The 20,918-nt window shown below is 38.7% G+C and overlaps 1 protein-coding gene across 1 annotated transcript in view; it reads left to right on the plus strand.

Annotated features, from left to right (window-relative positions):
- Positions 1-20,918, plus strand: part of gucy2ca (guanylate cyclase 2Ca) — a 22,335-nt gene continuing 1,417 nt past the window's right edge. The window contains exons 1-26 of the mRNA XM_085156952.1: positions 1-651; positions 2,155-2,267; positions 4,497-4,564; positions 4,648-4,869; positions 4,966-5,084; positions 5,309-5,408; positions 5,518-5,623; positions 5,702-5,846; positions 9,309-9,394; positions 9,489-9,606; positions 9,714-9,795; positions 10,039-10,132; positions 10,667-10,729; positions 10,817-10,888; positions 10,979-11,083; positions 12,234-12,320; positions 12,579-12,711; positions 14,683-14,820; positions 15,016-15,104; positions 15,286-15,377; positions 15,591-15,749; positions 17,720-17,912; positions 18,083-18,257; positions 19,745-19,843; positions 19,972-20,066; positions 20,208-20,284. Of these exons, the coding sequence (XP_085013078.1) occupies positions 429-651; positions 2,155-2,267; positions 4,497-4,564; positions 4,648-4,869; positions 4,966-5,084; positions 5,309-5,408; positions 5,518-5,623; positions 5,702-5,846; positions 9,309-9,394; positions 9,489-9,606; positions 9,714-9,795; positions 10,039-10,132; positions 10,667-10,729; positions 10,817-10,888; positions 10,979-11,083; positions 12,234-12,320; positions 12,579-12,711; positions 14,683-14,820; positions 15,016-15,104; positions 15,286-15,377; positions 15,591-15,749; positions 17,720-17,912; positions 18,083-18,257; positions 19,745-19,843; positions 19,972-20,066; positions 20,208-20,284 (3,053 nt within the window). The 5' untranslated portion in view covers positions 1-428. The remainder of the gene's footprint in view (positions 652-2,154; positions 2,268-4,496; positions 4,565-4,647; positions 4,870-4,965; positions 5,085-5,308; positions 5,409-5,517; positions 5,624-5,701; positions 5,847-9,308; positions 9,395-9,488; positions 9,607-9,713; positions 9,796-10,038; positions 10,133-10,666; positions 10,730-10,816; positions 10,889-10,978; positions 11,084-12,233; positions 12,321-12,578; positions 12,712-14,682; positions 14,821-15,015; positions 15,105-15,285; positions 15,378-15,590; positions 15,750-17,719; positions 17,913-18,082; positions 18,258-19,744; positions 19,844-19,971; positions 20,067-20,207; positions 20,285-20,918) is intronic.

The raw sequence follows: 20,918 nt of genomic DNA on the forward strand, positions 1-20,918 counted from the left end.
ACTTAGTAAGTAAGGTGTCATTCCAGGTAGAGTGTGTGAGTTTTTCCTGCCCTGCCCTCCCTCTGTCTCCCGGCAGTTGTTCATTAACAAAAGGAGACCAGCCTGTACTAAGGTGGACGATTACTGAACTCGGTCTTTACCAAGAGGAACATAACAGCTGTTATTTCTTTTCTTTTTTTGGTCTTCAATCTAGATATTTTGAATTTTCTGAAAGTTTTGGGATCTTACACAAAACCTCTCCTACCTGGATTCTTGGCATCGGATCAGGAGAGCGACTTCTTTTTGGTTACTGCAGAGATGTGCTGACTTCTGTTTTTGAACTTTTGTCATCAGTGGGGAAGATATGTCGTGCTCCCAGCATCCTGTTTACCTGAGCAGAGGTCTCTATTTTTGACATCTATACTAGAGCCAAAAATTCAGAGGCAAAAATGAAAGTCTCAGTGATCAGGATGTCCAGTTTACTTTACCTGGGAGTACTTACGCTCGCCATGGTCGCCAGTGACATGATTGATGACTGTTTGAATTCAAACCGTTCCTACTACATGAATATTGTACTGCTGGAGGACAACACTTATGAATGGAGCATGCCACTTGTGAAGGTGGCCGTGGAACAAGCTATTCTAGCTGACAAGCAGGAGAACGATAAGTATGGTATGGACAGATAGATACCCTACAGAAAAAACACACAAAACAAAACACATCAGGCTTGAAGAACAACAATCAATATATATAGTAGTATCTTTAAAGTCTCTCTGCGAATGCATTAACCTACACAAAACATACTTTACTGTCAGTTTTCACACTTAGCTTAAAAATTAAAAATTAAAAATCTGGACTGCTTGGTTTTTGTTTGCCTAGTCTAAAAGTATGACATTTATGTATGACTATTATCTTATTTTCACATGAAATTGTATTTATCATAGGTTAAAAAGATACAACATATAAATACATTTTTCTCAAGCTGCCTGCAGATAGATATAAAAGATACCTCTTTCTAGGTCCTTTTACTGTGTGTACAAGGCGAGGCTAAAATAGTCGTGTCCTGCTAGGAAACCATTAAAGTAGCTTTTAAAAGTGTTCTGTGTATTTAAATCATTCTTCCAGGAATCTGGCTCACTGGTGTTTGACCAGTGTTTTACTGCTCGTGTGTGTTTACCACGAAAAAGTTAAATACATCATTAACTTGTGGTTTATGTACCAAATCATATGTCACTTTCGCTGTTGTTAAATAGTTCAAGGTTGCTCGTTTTATTACTAAAAGGACTGATGCAAGATTTGCAGTCAATGCCAACAGAAGGACAAAAGATGACTCACAGTTTATCATCTTTGTAGAAGTACCAGTTCTCAGGAATGTTTAATAGCTACCCGTAACACCATTCGACTCTGATCCTGCACTCCGTCACACACAACCTTGTCTGTGCTGTTAACAGCGGAGCCAGAGCTGCTCTGGTGGACAAAAGCATTTGTTATGATGCTATTTTAAGTAATTTTTAGCATTTTATTCTGTAGGGGAAAACATATTGACAGATATGATACAAATGAAACTAATTTAGAGATTTCAAATTCAAATCAAATTCAAATTTTATTTGTCACATACACAGTCATACACAGTACGATATGCAGTGAAATGCTTACACAACTGCTCGTGACCTAAAGAAAAAAGAAAAGGTTATGAATAAGATAGGAAATAAATATGAAAATTAAAAAGGGTAAATTTAACTAAGAAGGAATAAAATAAAATATAAAAATTAAAGTTAAAAATGAAATAACTGTACAACACAAATTAGAATGAAGGGTAAATTTAACTGGGAAAGAATAAGATAAAATATATAAATTAAAGTTGAAAATAAAATAACTGTACAACAAAATACACAATACACAGTATAGAAATATCTAAGAATGTATGAGTAATATAAATATATATATACACAATAACAGCAGCATTTAAATATATTATGTTTAGATATGTTATTTAAACATATCTGCTGTATCTGTCATTAAGGGACCTTTTTTAAAAAAATGTTATTGTTCTTCCTGCTTCTGATGCAAATTGAACCATTAGACCTATTTTTGCCAGTGCATGAGGTCAGACTAATCTAATCTCATTGTTTTCCGACATTCATAACTCTTATCAATTTTTTTCCATGACTCAAGGTTTAGACTTCACTTTGACTGCTAACTTCAATGGGTTCAACACCAACTTGTACAAGCGGCAGGGCTGCGGGAGCAGCACGTGCGAGGGGTCGACAATACTCAAGAAACTAAACGTAAGTGTGGTTACTTGCTTAAACATAGTGGGCACAATCAGACATAACACTTTCTGATGTGATTTTCTTGTTCCTAAAGCCCCTGAGTTTTTTTTAAAGCCTTTGTTTTAGATCTTGTAAATAGGTCTGAGGGGTTTTTGCAGTTCTGCCACTACTGACGGTTTGAGGTTGTTATGCTTAAATTGGCTTGTAACTGGCACACAGCAGGACAGTTCTAGTTGTAAACATGAACTTAACATCATGAATGGACATTTTCATTTCTTGGGGATGCGTGAAAATATTATTTCTGAAACATCATCAGTAGAAAACAAAGAAATCAGTGATGACCTCAGCTCTCTGTAGACTTTTTCCATAAATGTCACCACTGTTATTTGTCATAATTCAAATAATAATAATAGTAATATTTATATTTGATTTATAAAAGAACCTTTCCTCATCCACTATATGAACAAAAGTAATGGGACATCTACATGTTACGCCTAGAGAAGGTGCCATGAATCAGAATCAGAATACTTTATTGATCCCTGGGGGAAATTATTTTTTTGTTACAGTGCTCCATTATAAACAAACATTAACAAGACAGACAATACGCTAACTAAGAATAGTACAATCAATCAATCAATCAATCAATCAATCAATCAATCAATATATATATATATATATATATATATATATATATATATATATATATATATATATATATATATATAAAGTCACTTATTAATAAATAGCTGAAAAAGAAACATGTGTAGCTGTAGCAGTAAACAGTGTATTAAGTGGATGAGTTGTACAGAGAGATGGCCACAGGCAGGAAAGATTTCCTGTGTCGTTCAGTGGTGCTTTTCAGTACTCTCAGTCTCTCACTGAACATGCTCCTGTAACTGACCAGCATGTCATGGAGTGGGTGGGAGGTGTTATCCAACATTGTCTTTATTTTGGACAACATCCGCCTCTCCGACACCACCTTGAGGGAGTCCAGCTCCATCCCCACAACATTACTGGCCTTACTGATCAGTTTATCGAGTCTGTTGGCATCTGCTACCCTCAGCCTGCTCCCCCAGCATGCAACAGCATAGAGGATCGCACTGGCCACAACAGACTCGTAGAAAATCCTGAGCATTTTCTGGCAGATGTTGAAGGACCTCAGTCACCTCAAAAAGTAGAGACGACTCTAGCCCTTTCTGTAAAGTGCTGTGGTGTTTTTCGCCCAGTCCAGTTTATTGTCAATGTGTACTCCAAGGTATTTATAGTCCTCCACAGGGCTCCCGGTGGACAGTTTTTATGCTGATGTTAATGCCAGAAGGGATTGGGAACTCTTTTGCTCCCTAAATGCTTCCACTTTGCAATAAAAACACTTACATCTGATCATAGAGGATCTAGGAGGGAAGAAATTCATGAACTGACTTCTTGCAATGATGGCATCCTATTACAGTGGCACGTCTGAATTCAGCGAGCTCTTTAGAACAACCCACTCTTTCATCAGTGATTGTAAAGGCAGACAGCATGACCCAATACTTTTGCCCATTTTGTGTACCACAAAGTCATACAGTATAGACCTCAGGTAAACAATAGTCAGTATATAAGGTCTGCAGCTTGGAGATATTATCTGACAAGTGTCCAGTGTCAGACGAGCAGAGATTTGAGAGGAAGGCTGCAGAAGTGAAAGAGATCAGAGAAATACTGAAATATTTTTTGGAGCCGGTGTTGGGGATGACTTGATGACTTGTGTTTGATGCCACAGACTCACTGATTATGTGAAGATGATACTGCCATCACTTGCAAGAGATTAAACTATGAGCTTTGTTTGGTTTAGATTGGAAGGTAACTGTGTTACTGAGCTAAAGAGGAAGTTTACCAGAGGGTTTGGTGATATAGAAGTTATGATACTTATAAATTAGTGGAATGTCAAGATACAAGTATCACCACAAACACCAGGCTAAATAGAAGCACAGTGCAATGTAGACAAAGCATGCTGCATAGTGAACTCAGTCAGTGCAGCTCTTACTTTTTTGCCTCATTAGGCCAAACAGCTGATACTGCTTCCTCCAGCACAGTCAAGAGCAACAGATTTGTCCAGTTTTACTGGGGACTAATGAAATGGATTTGGGGAAATATTGCAAAATGACAGAGCTAGTAGGAATTGAAGCAAAAAGAATAAATGCAAGTACTAGACTGTGAAGTAACTGCTCTGAAGTTCATTTTCCTTAATGCAGTTGTAACTTTCTTCAGGCTAATGGTGAAGTCGGATGTGTCATGCTGGGGCCTTCCTGCACATATGCCACCTATCAGTTAGTAGAGTAAGTATGAATCTTTTTCTTTTACTTTTATGAGATTTTTTAATTCATGAGTTTTTAATTTTTGCCCGTTTGTTTTTCTCCAGTGAAAACATTGGTCTGCGTTTAACCATTCCCATCATCTCTGCTGGAAGTTTTGGCCTCTCTTGTGACTACAAGCCTAAACTAACCCGAATTCTGCCTCCAGCACGAAAGATCTGTGACTTTTTCCTTAACTTTATGAATGAAACTCTGCCATTCAAGGAGGAGCCGTGGAGCCGATTCTACGTCTATAAGAAGACCAACAATGCATCTGAGGACTGCTTCTGGTGAGCCAAACTCAAGTGATTATGGATAAGATCTGTTGTTTCATTTGTACTCCAGCGTCAACCGGCTTTTTGATTTGTTTCATTGCTTTGCCACAGGTATATCAACGCACTGACGGCAGCTACTAACAAGTTTATGCTGGGCACAAACACAGAGACAATTCATGGAGAGGAGGGCCTGAAAAAAATGTTCCAGTCTCCGAAAAGACACAGCAACAGTGAATATAAATATTTTTGTCTGTTTTTGAGAATTTATAGTTTTTTAATAAAGCAGAAAAATGCCTTGGTCCTCTGGGGATTTCATTGTAAGTTGATTAGTTAAGCCGTAGCAGTCGTCAAGACTGAAAGAGCTGAATAACCAGTAGTCTGACTGAAGAAGTGCACTAACACAGCTGAAGAATTTTCCTTCTTGCTTACTGTAAAACTGATTTATTTCTTTCAGTTTTAATCTTGTGTGGGGACACTGATGAGATGGTTTCAGTAAAGGAGCTGGTGGGCCAGATTCCCAAAGACTTCCTGTTTATTCTCCTAGATGTGTACAAGTAAGCTGGACATGAATTTATTGTTTCACACATGCACTGCTACCACAACGTTTTTATTAAGTGGGAATCAAGAAATCTTAATACTAAGAAACTATTTTCCTTCATTCAGCCCTGATTATTATTTAAACACCACATCTTCTGCGGGTATGGAAAATGTCTTAGTGGTCACTCTGCCGCAGAGAAACTACACCTCTGGCTCTTCATTCAATGAAACGGTGAGTCGCACCTCAAGCTCAGAAAGAAGACCACATGAAGTAACTGCTCCGTCTTTTACCGTCCATTCTCTCGTGCAGGTAAACGATTATGTGGCAGGATATCATGATGGGACTCTGCTGTTTGGTAAAGCACTCAGAGAGAGGATGCTCAGCATACAAAAATACAACGGGACCGACAACGGCTCTCTGGGTGACAACCCATTTGGAAACATCTCATTTTATGGTGCGTATGACCAGAGATAACACAGCTGGAGGCAGAATGCCGGAGGACTGTGATAAGCAGCATCCGGGAGGACACCATGCCTATTCAAGTAGCTGAAATAAGAAGGATGAGTTAAACATTCTTTTATTTTATGCCCACAAGATTGATGTTGCTTAGATCAAAGTTTGACTGCAGCTGAGGAACAAAGATGGCTTTCACATTAAAACACAACCGCCGTCTCTTTTTTAAATTCTGCTGGTCTGTGTTGAGGTTTTGGATGCTATCATACAACAAAACCAATAATACCTGAAGACAAGGGCGTAGATTTGGTTTTGGCATTGGTGGGGACGAATGATTCAACCACCCTGTCCTGTTTCTTTTTTTTACTTTTTGTTTTTGCTTCTTAATAAAAAAAGGAGATATATACTTGTCTACTTATGCTATTCTACATGCTTTTAAACCATTTAAAAATCTCAATTCATAGCTTTATATGTGAATTATATAATGTTAAATTACTATTAAACAAATGACTGACTAACTATTTTAGACTTTAGTTTCCTTCAGCCATATTCCATATATATCAGGTATCATACAAAAATAAAAATAGCTTCAAATACAGTCATGACAATAAAAGAATATGACTTTAAGGACTTAACAACATTACTTCAGTTATACTACACCAACATCTCTTGTACATTAGCACTAAGGGAACACTGAATGACCTGGTGGTTTTTGTCCATAAAACTACTCATCTAAGATTAACACAAAGAAAAAGATCTCTCAGCAAAATTATGCAACATTTTTGGCACTATTGCCCCGATCAAATCAGTGAGCTGGGATATTTTATTCTAAACATGAACTACTGTTACAGCAACAGACATGGACTACTGGTGTCCCACACAACAACTCAATGTCCACTATGTGAAGGAGCCAAACACATGCCTTCTCTCGTTAACTGAGATAAACTGCTGGCATATTTGTTTTACATCTATACTGTCCAGTCTCTCCTGGTGGACATGGCAACACGTAATTCATGGTTACATACAATTTTAGACTGATGTGGGCCAAAGCCTAGCACATACTTGCCAACCTTGAGACCTCAGAATTAGGGAGACATTCAAACACGCACACACAAAACTTAAATTTTACAATGTTTATTTATCGGATAAAATAAGTTAAATGTCACCGTTATTATTGGCCGGGGCCAGAAACAGGCTGGGGGTGTCCAAATTCAGAGGCTGCGTCCACCTGAGAACCAGGTGTTGTGTTGTGATTGCCTGCCAAAAACTGATTGCTTGTATTTAAACTGCTATAAATAACTTGTTGGTCTATAATATGGGAAACATATGTCAAATGTATCCCTCGTGAATGTTATCAAGTCATCTTGAGCAACAAACAACATTCCTGTAACAAGATAGAACCTGCAGTCAGTTTTTGGCAGTGACTTTTATGTATCCTTTATTTATGCAGTTAAAAAAAATTCTTGTTTACTTTAAAAATGTCTCTCTTAAGAGTAATCTGGCCAAGAGGACAGCTGAAATTGCAACAAATGCAAAAATAGTTGTGTAAACATATTTTAAGTGGACAAAAGGAAGCTGATTGATTATAATGTAGGTACAATAACACAGTTACAAAGATACTTGAGGAACGGGTAATTTTTTAATTTTATATATAACCCCTTTGAGTAATAAGAGTAATATTAAAGCTATGTAGCTGCAGTAGTAGTAGCCATTGTTGGAAACTGGAATTGGCTGGGCCAATCTGGGATATGGTTTTTCAATTTTTTCTTTCTATCGGGTTTGTTTTTCTTTACTCGAAGAGATCAAATTACTGGTGGGGACAATTCAATAATTGCTGGATATTGGTGGGGACATGTCCCTTCCGTCCATGACAAATCTACGCCCTTGCCTGAAGATGACTTCAGATGACTTTGAAAGGATAAAGAGATTTTCATTGCTTGTTTTTTCTTCGAGTTAATATTTACTGCAGTTCAGCTCACTGCAATGTGGAGATTGTCCTCCAAGATACAGAGTATGAGATCAAAGTGAGTATTTACAGCCCTTGATCTTTTGTTTTATGGTAACTTTTATTGTTTTCTGGCTAACTCTTACCCTGTCCTCTTACTTGTACCCAAGTAAAAGGGTCAGTCGGTCTTCTGGATTTTTCTTTAGGGTTAAAGGGTACAGGTATGAAAACGATTCCATTATGATTTCTTTTTCTGTACTGACTACAGCAATAATGGGATGCCACAGACTGTATATAAAAGATGGATGAGTCACCATAAGGTCACCTGCTTCTGGGCTCAGTTTTATGAAGCCTGCATGGAAAATGTTTTGGAAAATGGCTTCTTTTTTTGTAGCCAGAAGTGATTGTCACCTCTTGATTTCTACATGGAGGTTTGATTTGTTCTACGCTTGTGTGAAAATACACATGCTTTCTGTCATTACTACAGTCACAAATAAACAACTTTTCAATTGTTTAATTCACATAACTGTTGTTTGTTATATATAACATTAGGAATCTATCAGGGCAGGTCAGTGGCACGGTGGTGAGCACTGTTCCCTCACAGCAAGAAGGTCCTGAGTTCAATTCAACCATCAGGGCGGGGTCTTTCTGTTTGCGTGGGTTTTCTACGGGCACTCTGGCTTCCTCCCACAGTCTGAAGACATGTAGTTATGTGAGGGGTTAGGTTAACTGGTAACTCTAAACTGCCCATAGGTGTGAATGGTTGTCTGTCTCTATGCGTTATGTGACCTGTCCAGGGTGTACCCTGCCTCTGCCAATCAATTTTATTTACAGCTGTCACATGTTTTATTGTGAAAGGTAGGGCCAGGAAGAATCCCTTTTTGAACATTCATAGAACAATTTAAGTTTCAGGTGTATTATTTTATGCATGTATACAATAAATCAAGTTTCCACGTATGAAAGTGTTACCGTCGTCAGCAGTCAAAGCAGCCACATCCTGAACTTTACGTTTTAACAAAATACAAATGGATGAGTAGTTTTGGGGCTTTCAAACATGGGAGTCTATAAGGATTGAGTCACTTTAGGAGACAACCTCCAGTGGCCACTCCAGGAGCAGCAGTTTCTGTCACTTAATCATTACTTTCATTTTTCAAGTAGTGCTTTTGTAATTTTGTGCGATTTATCTGTTAATCCGTTCAGCTGGCAAAAATTTTGATCTGAGTTTATAAAGAATCTCTATGTTTTGTAGTTATTGTGTAAAAAAGAAAAAACAAAGCTTTAAAAGATCAACTTTGACTTTCAGAAATGCAGATTTCTCATGTTGTATGGCTGCAATTAACTAACAGTTAATAAAGGATATAAACAGAATTTATTGATAATGAAATAATTATTTGCAGTTTTTCATGTCAAATTTTTAGGTAACATTGAGTCAAAGCATTTTTTTTTAATTAAACTTTTTGGAAAAGCATAATACAAAATGTTTTATTGTCTTGTTTATATGATTGTGTGTGCAAGCAGGTATGGGAGGACACTATGTGCTTGATGAATATGGGGACAGAGATGTTAACTTCTCAATCATTTACACATCAGTTAACACTGCCAAGGTGAAACCTTTGTTTATTAATCAGTTAACACTGCTGCATTAAAAGTGAATCGCTGTTTTTTTCTTACATTTTTCCTCTCTCTCTTCCTCTATAGTATAAAACTCTGCTATTGTTTGATACATCACTAAATAAAATAATCAATTACACCCAAAACCCCGCTCTGCCGTGGGCAGGAAACAAGCTGCCTCCTGACAAGCCAAAGACGCCGGATGGTAAAACACACATGAACTTTTTGCAGAATAATTTATAGAATGATTTAATGCTTTATTCAAGGCAAAGCTCTGAATCTTCGACTCTATTCATGCATGTCTGCTTTCAGAGTTTGACATGCAGGAAATCATTGTGATTGTTCTGAGTCTCAGCGTTGTGGTGGTGACGGGAGTCGCTCTTATCTTCTACAGGTAAACTGCAGATTCATTTCCCAGTTGTGGTAGAAGAGCTGCATTTTAGCACAAGTGCATCACTAGAGCTGAGCTGAAAAAATAAGGCAGTATTTGCCTTATTTAGGTAAAGGAGGACAGGGTAACAGCTCTGTGGCAAATACTGCCTTGTGTTTTTCAACCTGGAGCAACAACATATTATTATGCAGTAAACATATACGATCATTTACTGCATGCTTTTTAAAAATATTTTTTTACTGACAGGCAGAACAGGAAAGAACGCTCTCTACAGAAGAAATGGTCTCACATCGAACCTCACCTGATTGGCCCTCTGGATGAGAAGGAAGTGTCTCTGAAGGTAAATGCTCTTAGCAGCAAACTTTAACTCCAGATTTTATTCCCTGACTGCTGAAGAAATGCAGCTCTATGACACAAGACACAATAAGGCTATATTTTTTTTGATACGCATTAAATAAGATATGACTACATGAAGATGTCGGAGTATGTGTAAAATTGTTAAAGTTCAATAAAAAGTGAAACTGATGTCCAAGAGTCAGGCAATCCCAGCTGATAACAGATGATCTTAATGCCTCTACAAGCTGCTTTGCAGCCCATGTTGAACATGATACACCTAGAAGGAAGGTGAATGTTAAGTCATGGATGCCTGCTCTGTTTTGGACCTGTTTGCTCAGTGATTCTTGTGTCAGAACAGGACCATACATCTGCAGCTATCTTATTGAAAATGAAACCTGTTCTTTACACGTACCAGATTTCTGACTAAAATGTCCTAAAATGTATGTAAAGCTCAAGGTTTTTATCATTGACGATCAAAAAGCTTTCAGATCTATAGCAGTTCAAGATAAGAATGTGTGTGTGTGTGTTTATGAAACAGATTGATGAAGATAAGAGGAAGGACAGTACATACTTCCGGCAGCGAGGCCGCTACGACAAGAAGGTATCAGCAATCCAAAAAATTGATATCTGATTTTAAAAAGATTCAAAGGGAAATGATCATGTCGGTCCTTTTCTCTGTGTTCTCCAGCCTGTAATCATGAAAGAGCTGAAAACCACAGAGGGAGACTTCACCGAGGACCAGAGGATTGAGCTCAACACTGTGAGATATCTCTGCGTTTTATCTTAGAGGTTAATAAAAGTACATAAAAAAAAATAATTAACTCTCCCTGCCACTGTCTTCATGTTCCAGCTGCTGCGCATTGACTACTACAATCTGACCAAATTTTATGGCACAGTGAAGTTTGAATATGGTGTGTACGGTGTGTTTGAGCTGTGTCAGAGGGGCTCCCTCAGGGTAAGAGCAGACACTGTTTCTACCTTCATATCAGGTCCTGCTGCTGGCATTTCTGTTCGTAAATCAGTTTATCTTATCGTTTAGATTGTTTTCTAATCTGTATAACAATAAAAAAACAAACACCCATGAGCACAGAAATACACTCACCAGCCACTTCATTAGTTACACCTGCTGTTCCCAACGGTGCTCGACTGGATTGAGATTTGGTGATGTGGAGGCCGTTTGATTACAATGTTCAAAGGACCAATTTGAGATGATTTGAGCTTTGTGTTTGCTGTAGGTCATCTACATCCCGATTTAAAATGTTGTGCATTCAGAGATATCTTGATTGTAATGAGTTGTTTGAGTTACTGCTGCATTCCTGTTAGTGTGAAGCAGTCTGGTCATTCTCCTCGGGTATCAACAAGTTACAACCCAGAGAACGAGACTCTCACTGGATATTTTCTCATTTTCAAACCATTCTCTGTAAACCCTGGAGATAGTTGTGTAGGAATATCCTTTCAGATCCGACATTTCTGAAATACTCAGACCGGCCCAACTGCCACCAACGACCATGTCGTGTTCAAAGTCACTTAAATCACTTTTCTTTCCTATTCCGATTCTCAGTTTTAACTTCAGCAGGTCTTCTTCACCGAATCTGCACGCTGAGTAACTGCCATGTGATTAGCTGATTCAGTATTTGCATTAACAAGCAGTCAAACTGGTGTACCTGGTGAAGTGGCCAGTGAGTGTATGTTGTCATTGTGGTGCAGAAGATCACATTTCAATAACACTTTTATTAATATAATATTATGGTCAAACTTAGCAATAACTTAATAGATATTGTGTTATCATTCAAAAACTTCTTTTAGCACTTGCGCTGACTGCAATGAAAAGTTTCCAATGGCAACAGTTTAAAGACCACATTTGCACACTGCATGCAGAAAAACACAATTTTTGACCCTATGCTGATTTGACTTTTCAGTGCTCAGCGGCACGCATAGTTCACCGTGACTTTGATGTTCACTTGTTGATAAGTTATGGACACACAGTGTTTAAAGAACACTTACAGTGTTTATGAATGCATATGATTCAGACTCTCTCACACACAGACTTGTTTCAGTTTCCAAAAATGCTAAAACCTGAATTTGCTCATGTTTTTTTCCCCCAGTACATTCTCAGTGACAGGATCTCTTACCCAGATGAAACATTCATGGATATGGAGTTTAAAATATCAGTCATGTATGACATAGCAAAGGTATTGTTTCTTTAAGATGCCTTTCTGAATATGTGATTTATTAAATGCTTTCTTTTATTTTTAGTTTTATTTTGCCTGTTTTCTTTTGGGTAACTGGTTTGTTTTTAAATACCACATTTAAAGCACCTCCAGCACATATTTTGTTTCAGCAACATATAATTTCAGGATTTTCTTAAGAGAAAAAACAACCAGAACGCATGATAAAAAATTGTTGAAATAGCAAATAATAACCACTGCTCTGCTGTATATATTCAATAGGGCATGTCATATCTCCACTCGAGCAATATTGCAGTCCACGGCCGCCTCAAGTCCTCCAACTGTGTTGTCGACAACCGTATGGTGGTCAAGATCACTGACTTTGGCTGCAACACCATGCTAAAACCAGGAAAAGGTAAGCTTTAAAAAAATGTTATCAGTGTGGCTGAGTATTGATCTAAGCTCTGAGATCATCGTTTTCTTCTAAAAGCTCCCGCTGAGTTAGAATCTTGCTCTGAGTGTTTGTGTGAGAGTTTTGAGTGTTTGAAGCTTTTGGAGTGTATTTCTTGATTTTAATTTAATCATATAATTTCTTGATGTTGCTGGTTTTCTTGTTTTATATGCTTGGGTTGTATCATCCTTCTCTAATGAGGGTTGCCAGCATGGGTTAGACTGATGGCTCTCGATGGTCATTGTTGCCTTGCTCTTGCTTTACCTGTTGGTTGAGCTTGGGATGACATGTCTGTGGTCAGGTGAGCACAGTGATGTGGTGGTTAGCACCGTCACATCACAGCATCAGGGTCTGAACCTGTTGGCTGTGGGCATTCTGTGCAGGGTTTGTCTCTTCTCCCTCAGATTGCATGGGTTTGCTCCTGGTATTCTGACTTCCTTGAATAATAATCCTCTCCTCATAAACTGTCCAGGATTTATGTTAATCAGACATAAACATTAGCTTAACTTAAGCAACGATATGACTCGTTTGGCCTCTGACATTACCTTACGGTGATTGCAATGCATGACTAAATCATGCTTTTCTTGTTAGTTTTTCTCTGACTTCTGAAAGTCAGTGTGAGGAAAAAAGACTGGGAAGGAAAAACAAATTAGTTTTCTGGCAGCAACACACAAAACACACAACAGTTATTATAAAAGGTATAAACTGGGAAAAAAACCTGCTTTTAACTGAATTTTTAACTGAAGAACAATGTGACACTATTGTATTGCTGTGGAACCTCCCGAGACACAAAAGAAATGCAAAATTTCTTTGGGTAAGACTCCTTCCTGTTTTGGAGGGGGCAGGGTCTGATCGACCTTCGTAGCCACATAGCAGAATTTTGCTATTTGGCTGCGACACATAGCAGCAGCATCTCTATCATAAACAGCAAACACCTTGGTTTTAAATGGCGTCCATGTTACTTCACAGAGTAGCATAGATGCTATTTTAAAGTTCTCCTTGACCAGCCAGACATAGACTTTTTTTCACCAGTGGATTCTCCACACTTGGACAATTATTTTAAAAAACTAAAGAGATTGCTCTCATTTGTAACGGTTGTAACAGCAACACTGCCGAGGAGCTTCTACTCCACAACCCAGGATGCTCGGCTCTGTTAGTGTTCAAGGGTACCTTGTAACAGCAGTGGCGGGTCTGAGGTCTGCAGGGAAGCAGAAAATGCAGCCAGGCTGGCTCAGGAAACTGGGGTGAGGTCTCAGTAACTTCTGTAGAGGCTGCTGGATAAAGTCAGGATTGTTTGTCCTGTTAGATGTAATCAGGACTCATTCTGCAGGTAAACAGTTAATCTCTTTGCCTGACTTTCCATAATTGCTGAAGGATCACTATTATTATCTTTTCAAACACATCAACTATGAATAGTCAGAGGTGTTGAAGAAGGCTTTGTCTACTGTACCTGTAATAGGCTTCAGGGGAAGCTGGAGGTCCCTGTACAAAGCTCCCATAGAGACACACAGTAAGGATCTCCAATAGAGAGTCACTATCTGTTTCTGTCAGGCTGAGGACATATTGCACCGCCTGTGGCTTGGCTGTCAAAGACTAGCTAACCTTTTTCTTTGCTCCAGCAGCAGCTCACTGGGTTACGTTTAATTTCAGATAAGTCTTCTTATTTTTTGTTCAAAGTACTGCAAGACAGCGGAGGAAGATATGTCTGACGAACATTCTAATAAGCCAGGCTAAGATGAGCACCGGCTACAAGGGGAAGTCAGAGGAAGGGGGCTGACTTTGTAAATGCTGAACTTATGTTCAGGGTTAGGGTAGCTGCAGATTTAAAAATAGAATTAATATATTTGAAAAATGTGTCTGACATTGAAAGGTGTGATTCTGATTGGTGAAAGTAACTGATGATAAACTGATGTTGCTGGTTTTCTGTCCAATCAGATTTGTGGACCGCCCCGGAGCATCTTCGTAAATTTGGGGTGTCTCCAAAAGGCGATGTCTACAGCTACGCCATCATTGCCCATGAGATTGTTATGAGACAAGCCCCTTTCTACACAGAGTACTGCACTGATGTTAGAGGTAGGCCACCATTATACAGCCATAAACAGCAGAACTGAAAAAATGTGTCTGTCTTTGTCAGTCGGTTTTCGTTGATTTAAAGACCAGTTTACACATACAAGATACTAAATTCGGCACACTGTGAAACACAGAGGTCACAGAGTAACGTGTGTCCCATGCTTATCTTGTTTAACTGACCGCTGTGCAAACCCACAGAGAAGATCTACAGATTGCAGCATCCTATCGGGCACAATGTCTTCAGACCTGACCTGAACTTTGAGGGTGTGTCAGACAGAGAGATTGAGGTAAAAAAAAAAAGCCTTTCAAACGCAAAGGAGCTGTTACAGCAACACATCCTGATTCTTATAGAGTTTATAAAGTTATTTGGATCCATTCAAGTAAATTAAGTAGATAAAAAACACTTTCCTCTTCTTTTTTTCTTGTGTTTTTTATGCGTGTTTTGTGTGTATCTCTGTGTCTATACAGCTGTACACACTGATAAAGAATTGCTGGGAGGAAGACCCAGAACGGAGGCCAGATTTTAAAAGAATCGAGTTAACGCTTGGAAATATTTTCAGGTAGATTCCCATCGTGTGTTTCTTCAGTGTGGCTTCGATTACTTTTTAGAACTTGACACATTCCGAACTAACTGCCAAACACCTCACCTCAAAGACCCAAATGAGGAGGTTATCCTCAAAAATAGGTCTTTCTGTCATATTCTCTTAAATGAAGAGCAGTAAGTAGCAGTAACAGCTGATATGGTAATATAAAACATTTTTGATCTGATGCAGTAACCTCCATAACCAAGCCACAGAGACGTACATGGACAACCTGATCCGTCGTCTGCAGATGTACTCCAGGACTTTGGAGAAGCTCGTGGAGGAGAGAACGGCTTTGTACAAAGCTGAGAGGGACAGAGCGGATCGCCTCAACTTTATGCTTCTTCCTGGGTAGGTTTTTACACTCAGCTGACTCAGAGGCATCTGACACCAGGAACTTTCAAGTCTGCATTCTCCTCCTCCTTACAGTGTTTCTGTATATGTTGTGCTGATTATAGTGTTGCACACCACACATGTAAAAATAAGCAGCAGGCAGTGGTTTTGTTTAAAAAAACAAACCCCTCTAAATATCCACCTGTTTAGGGACATAGTTTATGCAGATTTAGACTATTTATGAATACTGATATTAATAATGTTATCAAATATAACACATGTATCATCACATATAAACATAATATAATTATAACAAATTTTCAATCATAATCAGTGATTGAAAATTGGAGTATTTTGTAATACAATACCTGGCAAAATCTATAGAATCACCACACTTCATTCTTTTGCTTTTGCAGAAGAAAAAAAATTAAGAAGTATTAAAAACACTTAATACTTTGTTGCACAGCATCCAGCTTTTATAATGGTCAGAATTATATCAGCCTGGGGTTTACTATTGAAAAATCATATTTTCCATCAAACTGCTTCCAACTTTTTGAGGTCAGAAATAAGTTGCTAGGTCAGCTTTGTAGGGAGGAGGCTTGTTGTTGTCCATTTTTTGTTTTTCATTAATTTTTATTGGGATAGAGATACAGACCTTTTCCTTTGATTGCCTTTCAGCAAGAAAAGATTTAGCATTCGTTGCTCTGTAACAAGATGGATTATCATCCTCAAAGTGACTTTGCCATCACAAATCTAATCATGAATTTGATTGTACACTTGTGCATTTACTGTTGAAGTAATGACCGCCGTCTCTTCTGGGCATTCTATCTGACTATGCAGCCTTATAACTGAATAGTCATGACCAATGTTGGTCAAGTTACTTGAAAAAAGTAATCAGTAACTAATTACTGATTACTTCCCCAAAAAAGTAATCCAGTTACTTTACTGATTACTGATTTTCAAAAGTAATTAATTACTTAGTTAGTTACTTTTAAAAAACACCATTTACAACCTGAATAGTGATAAAGCGATAGATCTTTCAGCCCAATTCTACTTTTTCTACATAATCCATCATACAAAATGTAATCAAATGGAAAAGTCCTTTTTTAAAACTTGTTTTATTAGTCTTAATCTTTTAACTTTATGCATCAAGCAAAAATAAATTATATGCACCATTCTTTGACTTGAAGAAATTAGTTTAACATTTAAACCTATTTTCTGCACATTCCAGCACATAAAATAAAATATATATTTTTTGTTTACACTCACTCTTTCAAATAGATGCAAGTAAAACACAGCAGAAAATAAATAAAATCAAAGACTAGTGGTCCTGTTGCTCTATTTTCACCTGTAAAGCAGGACCAGGGTAGGCGGAGGTTTGTCCTGGTGCAGGTGAGCCGCAGTGGTCAGTTGAAGAATCCGCGAGTTTCTCTGTGAATTTCCCATTATGGCGTTGCACACTCGGTGCTTGTTTAGGGGTTTTTTTCGCTGTAAAAAGAAGTTTTCTTCCCACGCACAACGGACGCTAATGTTTTTGTCACTTTTTATGGAATCAAACTCAAAGTAAGGTCAGTACTTCCAAGCTTTAAACGCTGCATGCTCATACTCTCTCCCGCACTCGATATATTATCTATTGTTGATCTGCACACAGCTGTTGTCACGAACGTCGCACTCGCTTACGTCACTGTCATGAGACATTCTCGCAAAAAATCACGGTTTTAGTAACGCAGCGTTCCTACGTGAAAGTAACGGTAATCTAATTACCGTTTTTGCAATAGTAATCCCTTACTTTACTCGTTACTTGCAAAAAGTAATCAGATTACCCATCTCTGGTCATGACTGAGCGCAGAATTTACACTCCAGCGTTTACACTGTGTAGAGGCTGAAAACCCCCATCATGCTGTATTTGGATGTTTACATGTTGTAGTCATGTAACATTAATATATCTGACAGTAATCACATTTTCCGCTCTCTCTGCGTCTCCATAGCCCAGTGGTGCGTTCCCTGAAGGAAACGGGGAGTGTGGAGCCAGAGCTGTTTGAGGAGGTCACCATCTATTTCAGTGATATTGTGGGATTCACCACCCTCTGCTACTACAGCACCCCCATGGAGGTGGTCGATATGCTCAACGAAATCTACAAGAACTTTGACAGCATTCTTGATCACCATGATGTCTACAAGGTAGCTTAGCAGGATAACAGAAACCCAGGCCTCTACTATTAAGGAGGTCACAATTTCTTTAAGCATTAATCTACAATTTCTAAGAAAGTGCTTAGGGTTAGACATAAATATTTTCTTTTTGAATAAAGACAAAGATTTTATAGATAAGTTACATTTCCATTGTCTCGTAGGTTGAAACAATAGGAGATGCTTACATGGTTGCATCCGGTTTGCCCAAACGTAACGGCAACAGGCATGCATTGGACATTGCCCACATGGCCCTGGACATCCTATCATTTGTGGGGACGTTTGAGCTGGAGCACCTGCCTGGGATTCCTCTATGGATCCGTATTGGTGTACATTCAGGTACCAGAGATTCACAATGATTTTACTATGTTATCATCTGAATTTTGCAAAAGTTGGGATGCTGTGTGAAATCTAAATAAAGTTCAATGATCTACAAACTTCATAAAGCCACAAATGATGTTCACAACAGAGAATAAAAAATACATCAAATGTTTAAATTGAATAAATGTAACATTTTATGAAATCTCCTGGCAACTGTTGGTTAACAGCAGCAACATAGGTGATGGGACAACAAAAAGCTGGAAAAAAGAGGAGAAAATATAAAATGTCTTACCAGTAAAGATTGGCAGAGGTTCACAGATCTGCAAAGATTTTGTGTCTCAATTTTATAATAATGGTCCTCAAAGAGAAATTGTGAAGACTTCGACAAACTAATCATCTCTACACTGGATAATATGATAACAGATTGACATATCTGCAGTAATCTCTCTGTGCAAGGGCCAAGACTGAAAATCAATACAAAGATACTTGTGATCTTCGGACTCTCAGGCAGCACTGCACTAAACACAGACATGATTGTGTCACTGCATGGGCTCAGCAACACTTCCAAAAATCATTGTCTGTGAGCACAGCCGACCGTGCCATCTACAAATACAAACTCTATCATGTAAAAAGGAAGCCAAACGTCAACATGATGCAGGAACACTTCTGTCTATGCTAAGCCAAAACTCATTTAACATGGACTGAGACAAAGTGAAAAAGTCTTTTGTAGTCAGATGAATCCAAAAATTCTTTCTTTTTAAAAATTTTTTTGTAAACATGGATGTACCACTGTCATGATCGGAGGCAATAAGACGCAGGGTTCTCAAGCACGAACCGCTTTTATTGAATTGTAGCAGCAGTGTACGTGGCTACATCCATTTTTTGGGAAAACATATACACACCAGTATTCTAGCGACCTCTAGTGGCTGCCCCCATGGTAGCCTTACTAGGACAACATAAACAGATTTCACAACAACCACATCCTCCAGATTAAATGGTAAATGGTAAATGGCCTGTATTTGTATAGCGCTTTTCTAGTCCCTAAGGACCCCAAAGCGCTTTACACAACCTGTCATCCACCCATTCACACACACATTCACACACTGATGATGGCAAGCTACATTGTAGCCACAGCCACCCTGGGGCGCACTGACAGAGGATTAAAGAGGGTAGGCATCATCCAGCTGTTCAGCAGCAAGCACTCAGTTCATAATTGTCTATCTCTGATGGTATGGGTGTGCATTAGTGGAAATATCAGTTTGCTCATCCCAGAAGTCCAGCATAATTTCATGTTTATGTTCTCCTAAAAATTCTATAAACCATTAAGTTTAGACCTCTCTGTGTGTAGCCCTCAAACTTGGTTTTCCTTTGTCTGTGATGGAGCTGCTGACATCTAGTGGCCAAATAATATATGTATAGGTTAATGTTAATTATAAGCTAATAAAAAACTAAATACATTCTTTAAAGGAAGCATAAATTGAATCCTGTTATGTAATTGTGTCCAGGACCATGTGCAGCAGGAGTGGTGGGGAACAAGATGCCTCGCTACTGTCTCTTTGGAGATACGGTTAACACGGCTTCACGGATGGAGTCCACAGGCCTGCGTAAGACAACCACACACATTTTACACACTCACAACACTGGCAGTTTAGGCGCTTAGCTTGAATTGGCACAAAGGGAGGGCAGATGCAAGCACAGAGTCCGATGGCTGCTTTTCACGTCATCTTTCCAGCTCTGAGAATTCATGTCAGCCAGTCTACCATCAACATCCTGCAGAGGACGGACTGCAAGTTTGAGTATGAAAAACGAGGAGAGACGTATCTGAAGGTGAGCTGGGTGGTGTTGGGCTTTTTAACTTACTTAAAAAGATCACATGTAGATATTTACTTTAAATGCCATACCACACAAACTGAGGTCACGAGTGTGTGTGAGTATTTGTGTTTGTCTGCGTCTACACCTCACCCACAGGGTAAAGGAAAAATGATGACATACTGGTTAACAGGCGTGACCGGGGGAAGTTACAACCTGCCGACGCCACCGAGCGCGTGAGTAAAGTCCTATCAATAAAGAATTTTTACACAAACTGTTGAAGAACTCTGGACTGTGGTATACCCTGAACACAACGTGGGTGGCTGTAGCTCAGGTGGCAGAGCAGGTCAGCCACTAACCAGAAGGTCGGTGGTTCGATCTCCAGTCTGCATGCCAAATATCCTTGGGCAAGATACTAACCCCGCGTTGCTCTCCGATGCATCCATCGGAGTGTGAATGTGTATGAATGGTAGATTACTTAGCACTTAGGTCAGAAAAAAGTGCTTGTGTGATTGGGTGAATGAAGTAGTTGTATAAAGCGCTTTGAGTGCTCAGACAGAGTAGAAAAGCGCTATATAAGAACAAGTCCATTACAATACATAAACAGTATTATGATTTAATAAATAATGTATGTTCGTTATATTATTAGATTACCACCTACTTTAAAGTGCTTCATTTGTTAATTAATAGACTAATTAACTGTAAATTTTTTTAAAAGTTACTACATGAGGATTATGCAGATGTTGGTGACATGCTGCCACTCAGATAACTGCTTTTCCAGCCTTGCTTGTTTTAGCGAGACTCCAGACTACCCTGTGGACATGTTACAGTAAAAGAGTCAAACTGGTCAGCCTGAAGTTCAGACCTGGC

This window comes from Neolamprologus multifasciatus, chromosome 4 (assembly GCF_963576455.1).
Source record: "Neolamprologus multifasciatus chromosome 4, fNeoMul1.2, whole genome shotgun sequence".
NCBI classification, from domain to species: Eukaryota; Metazoa; Chordata; class Actinopteri; order Cichliformes; family Cichlidae; genus Neolamprologus; species Neolamprologus multifasciatus.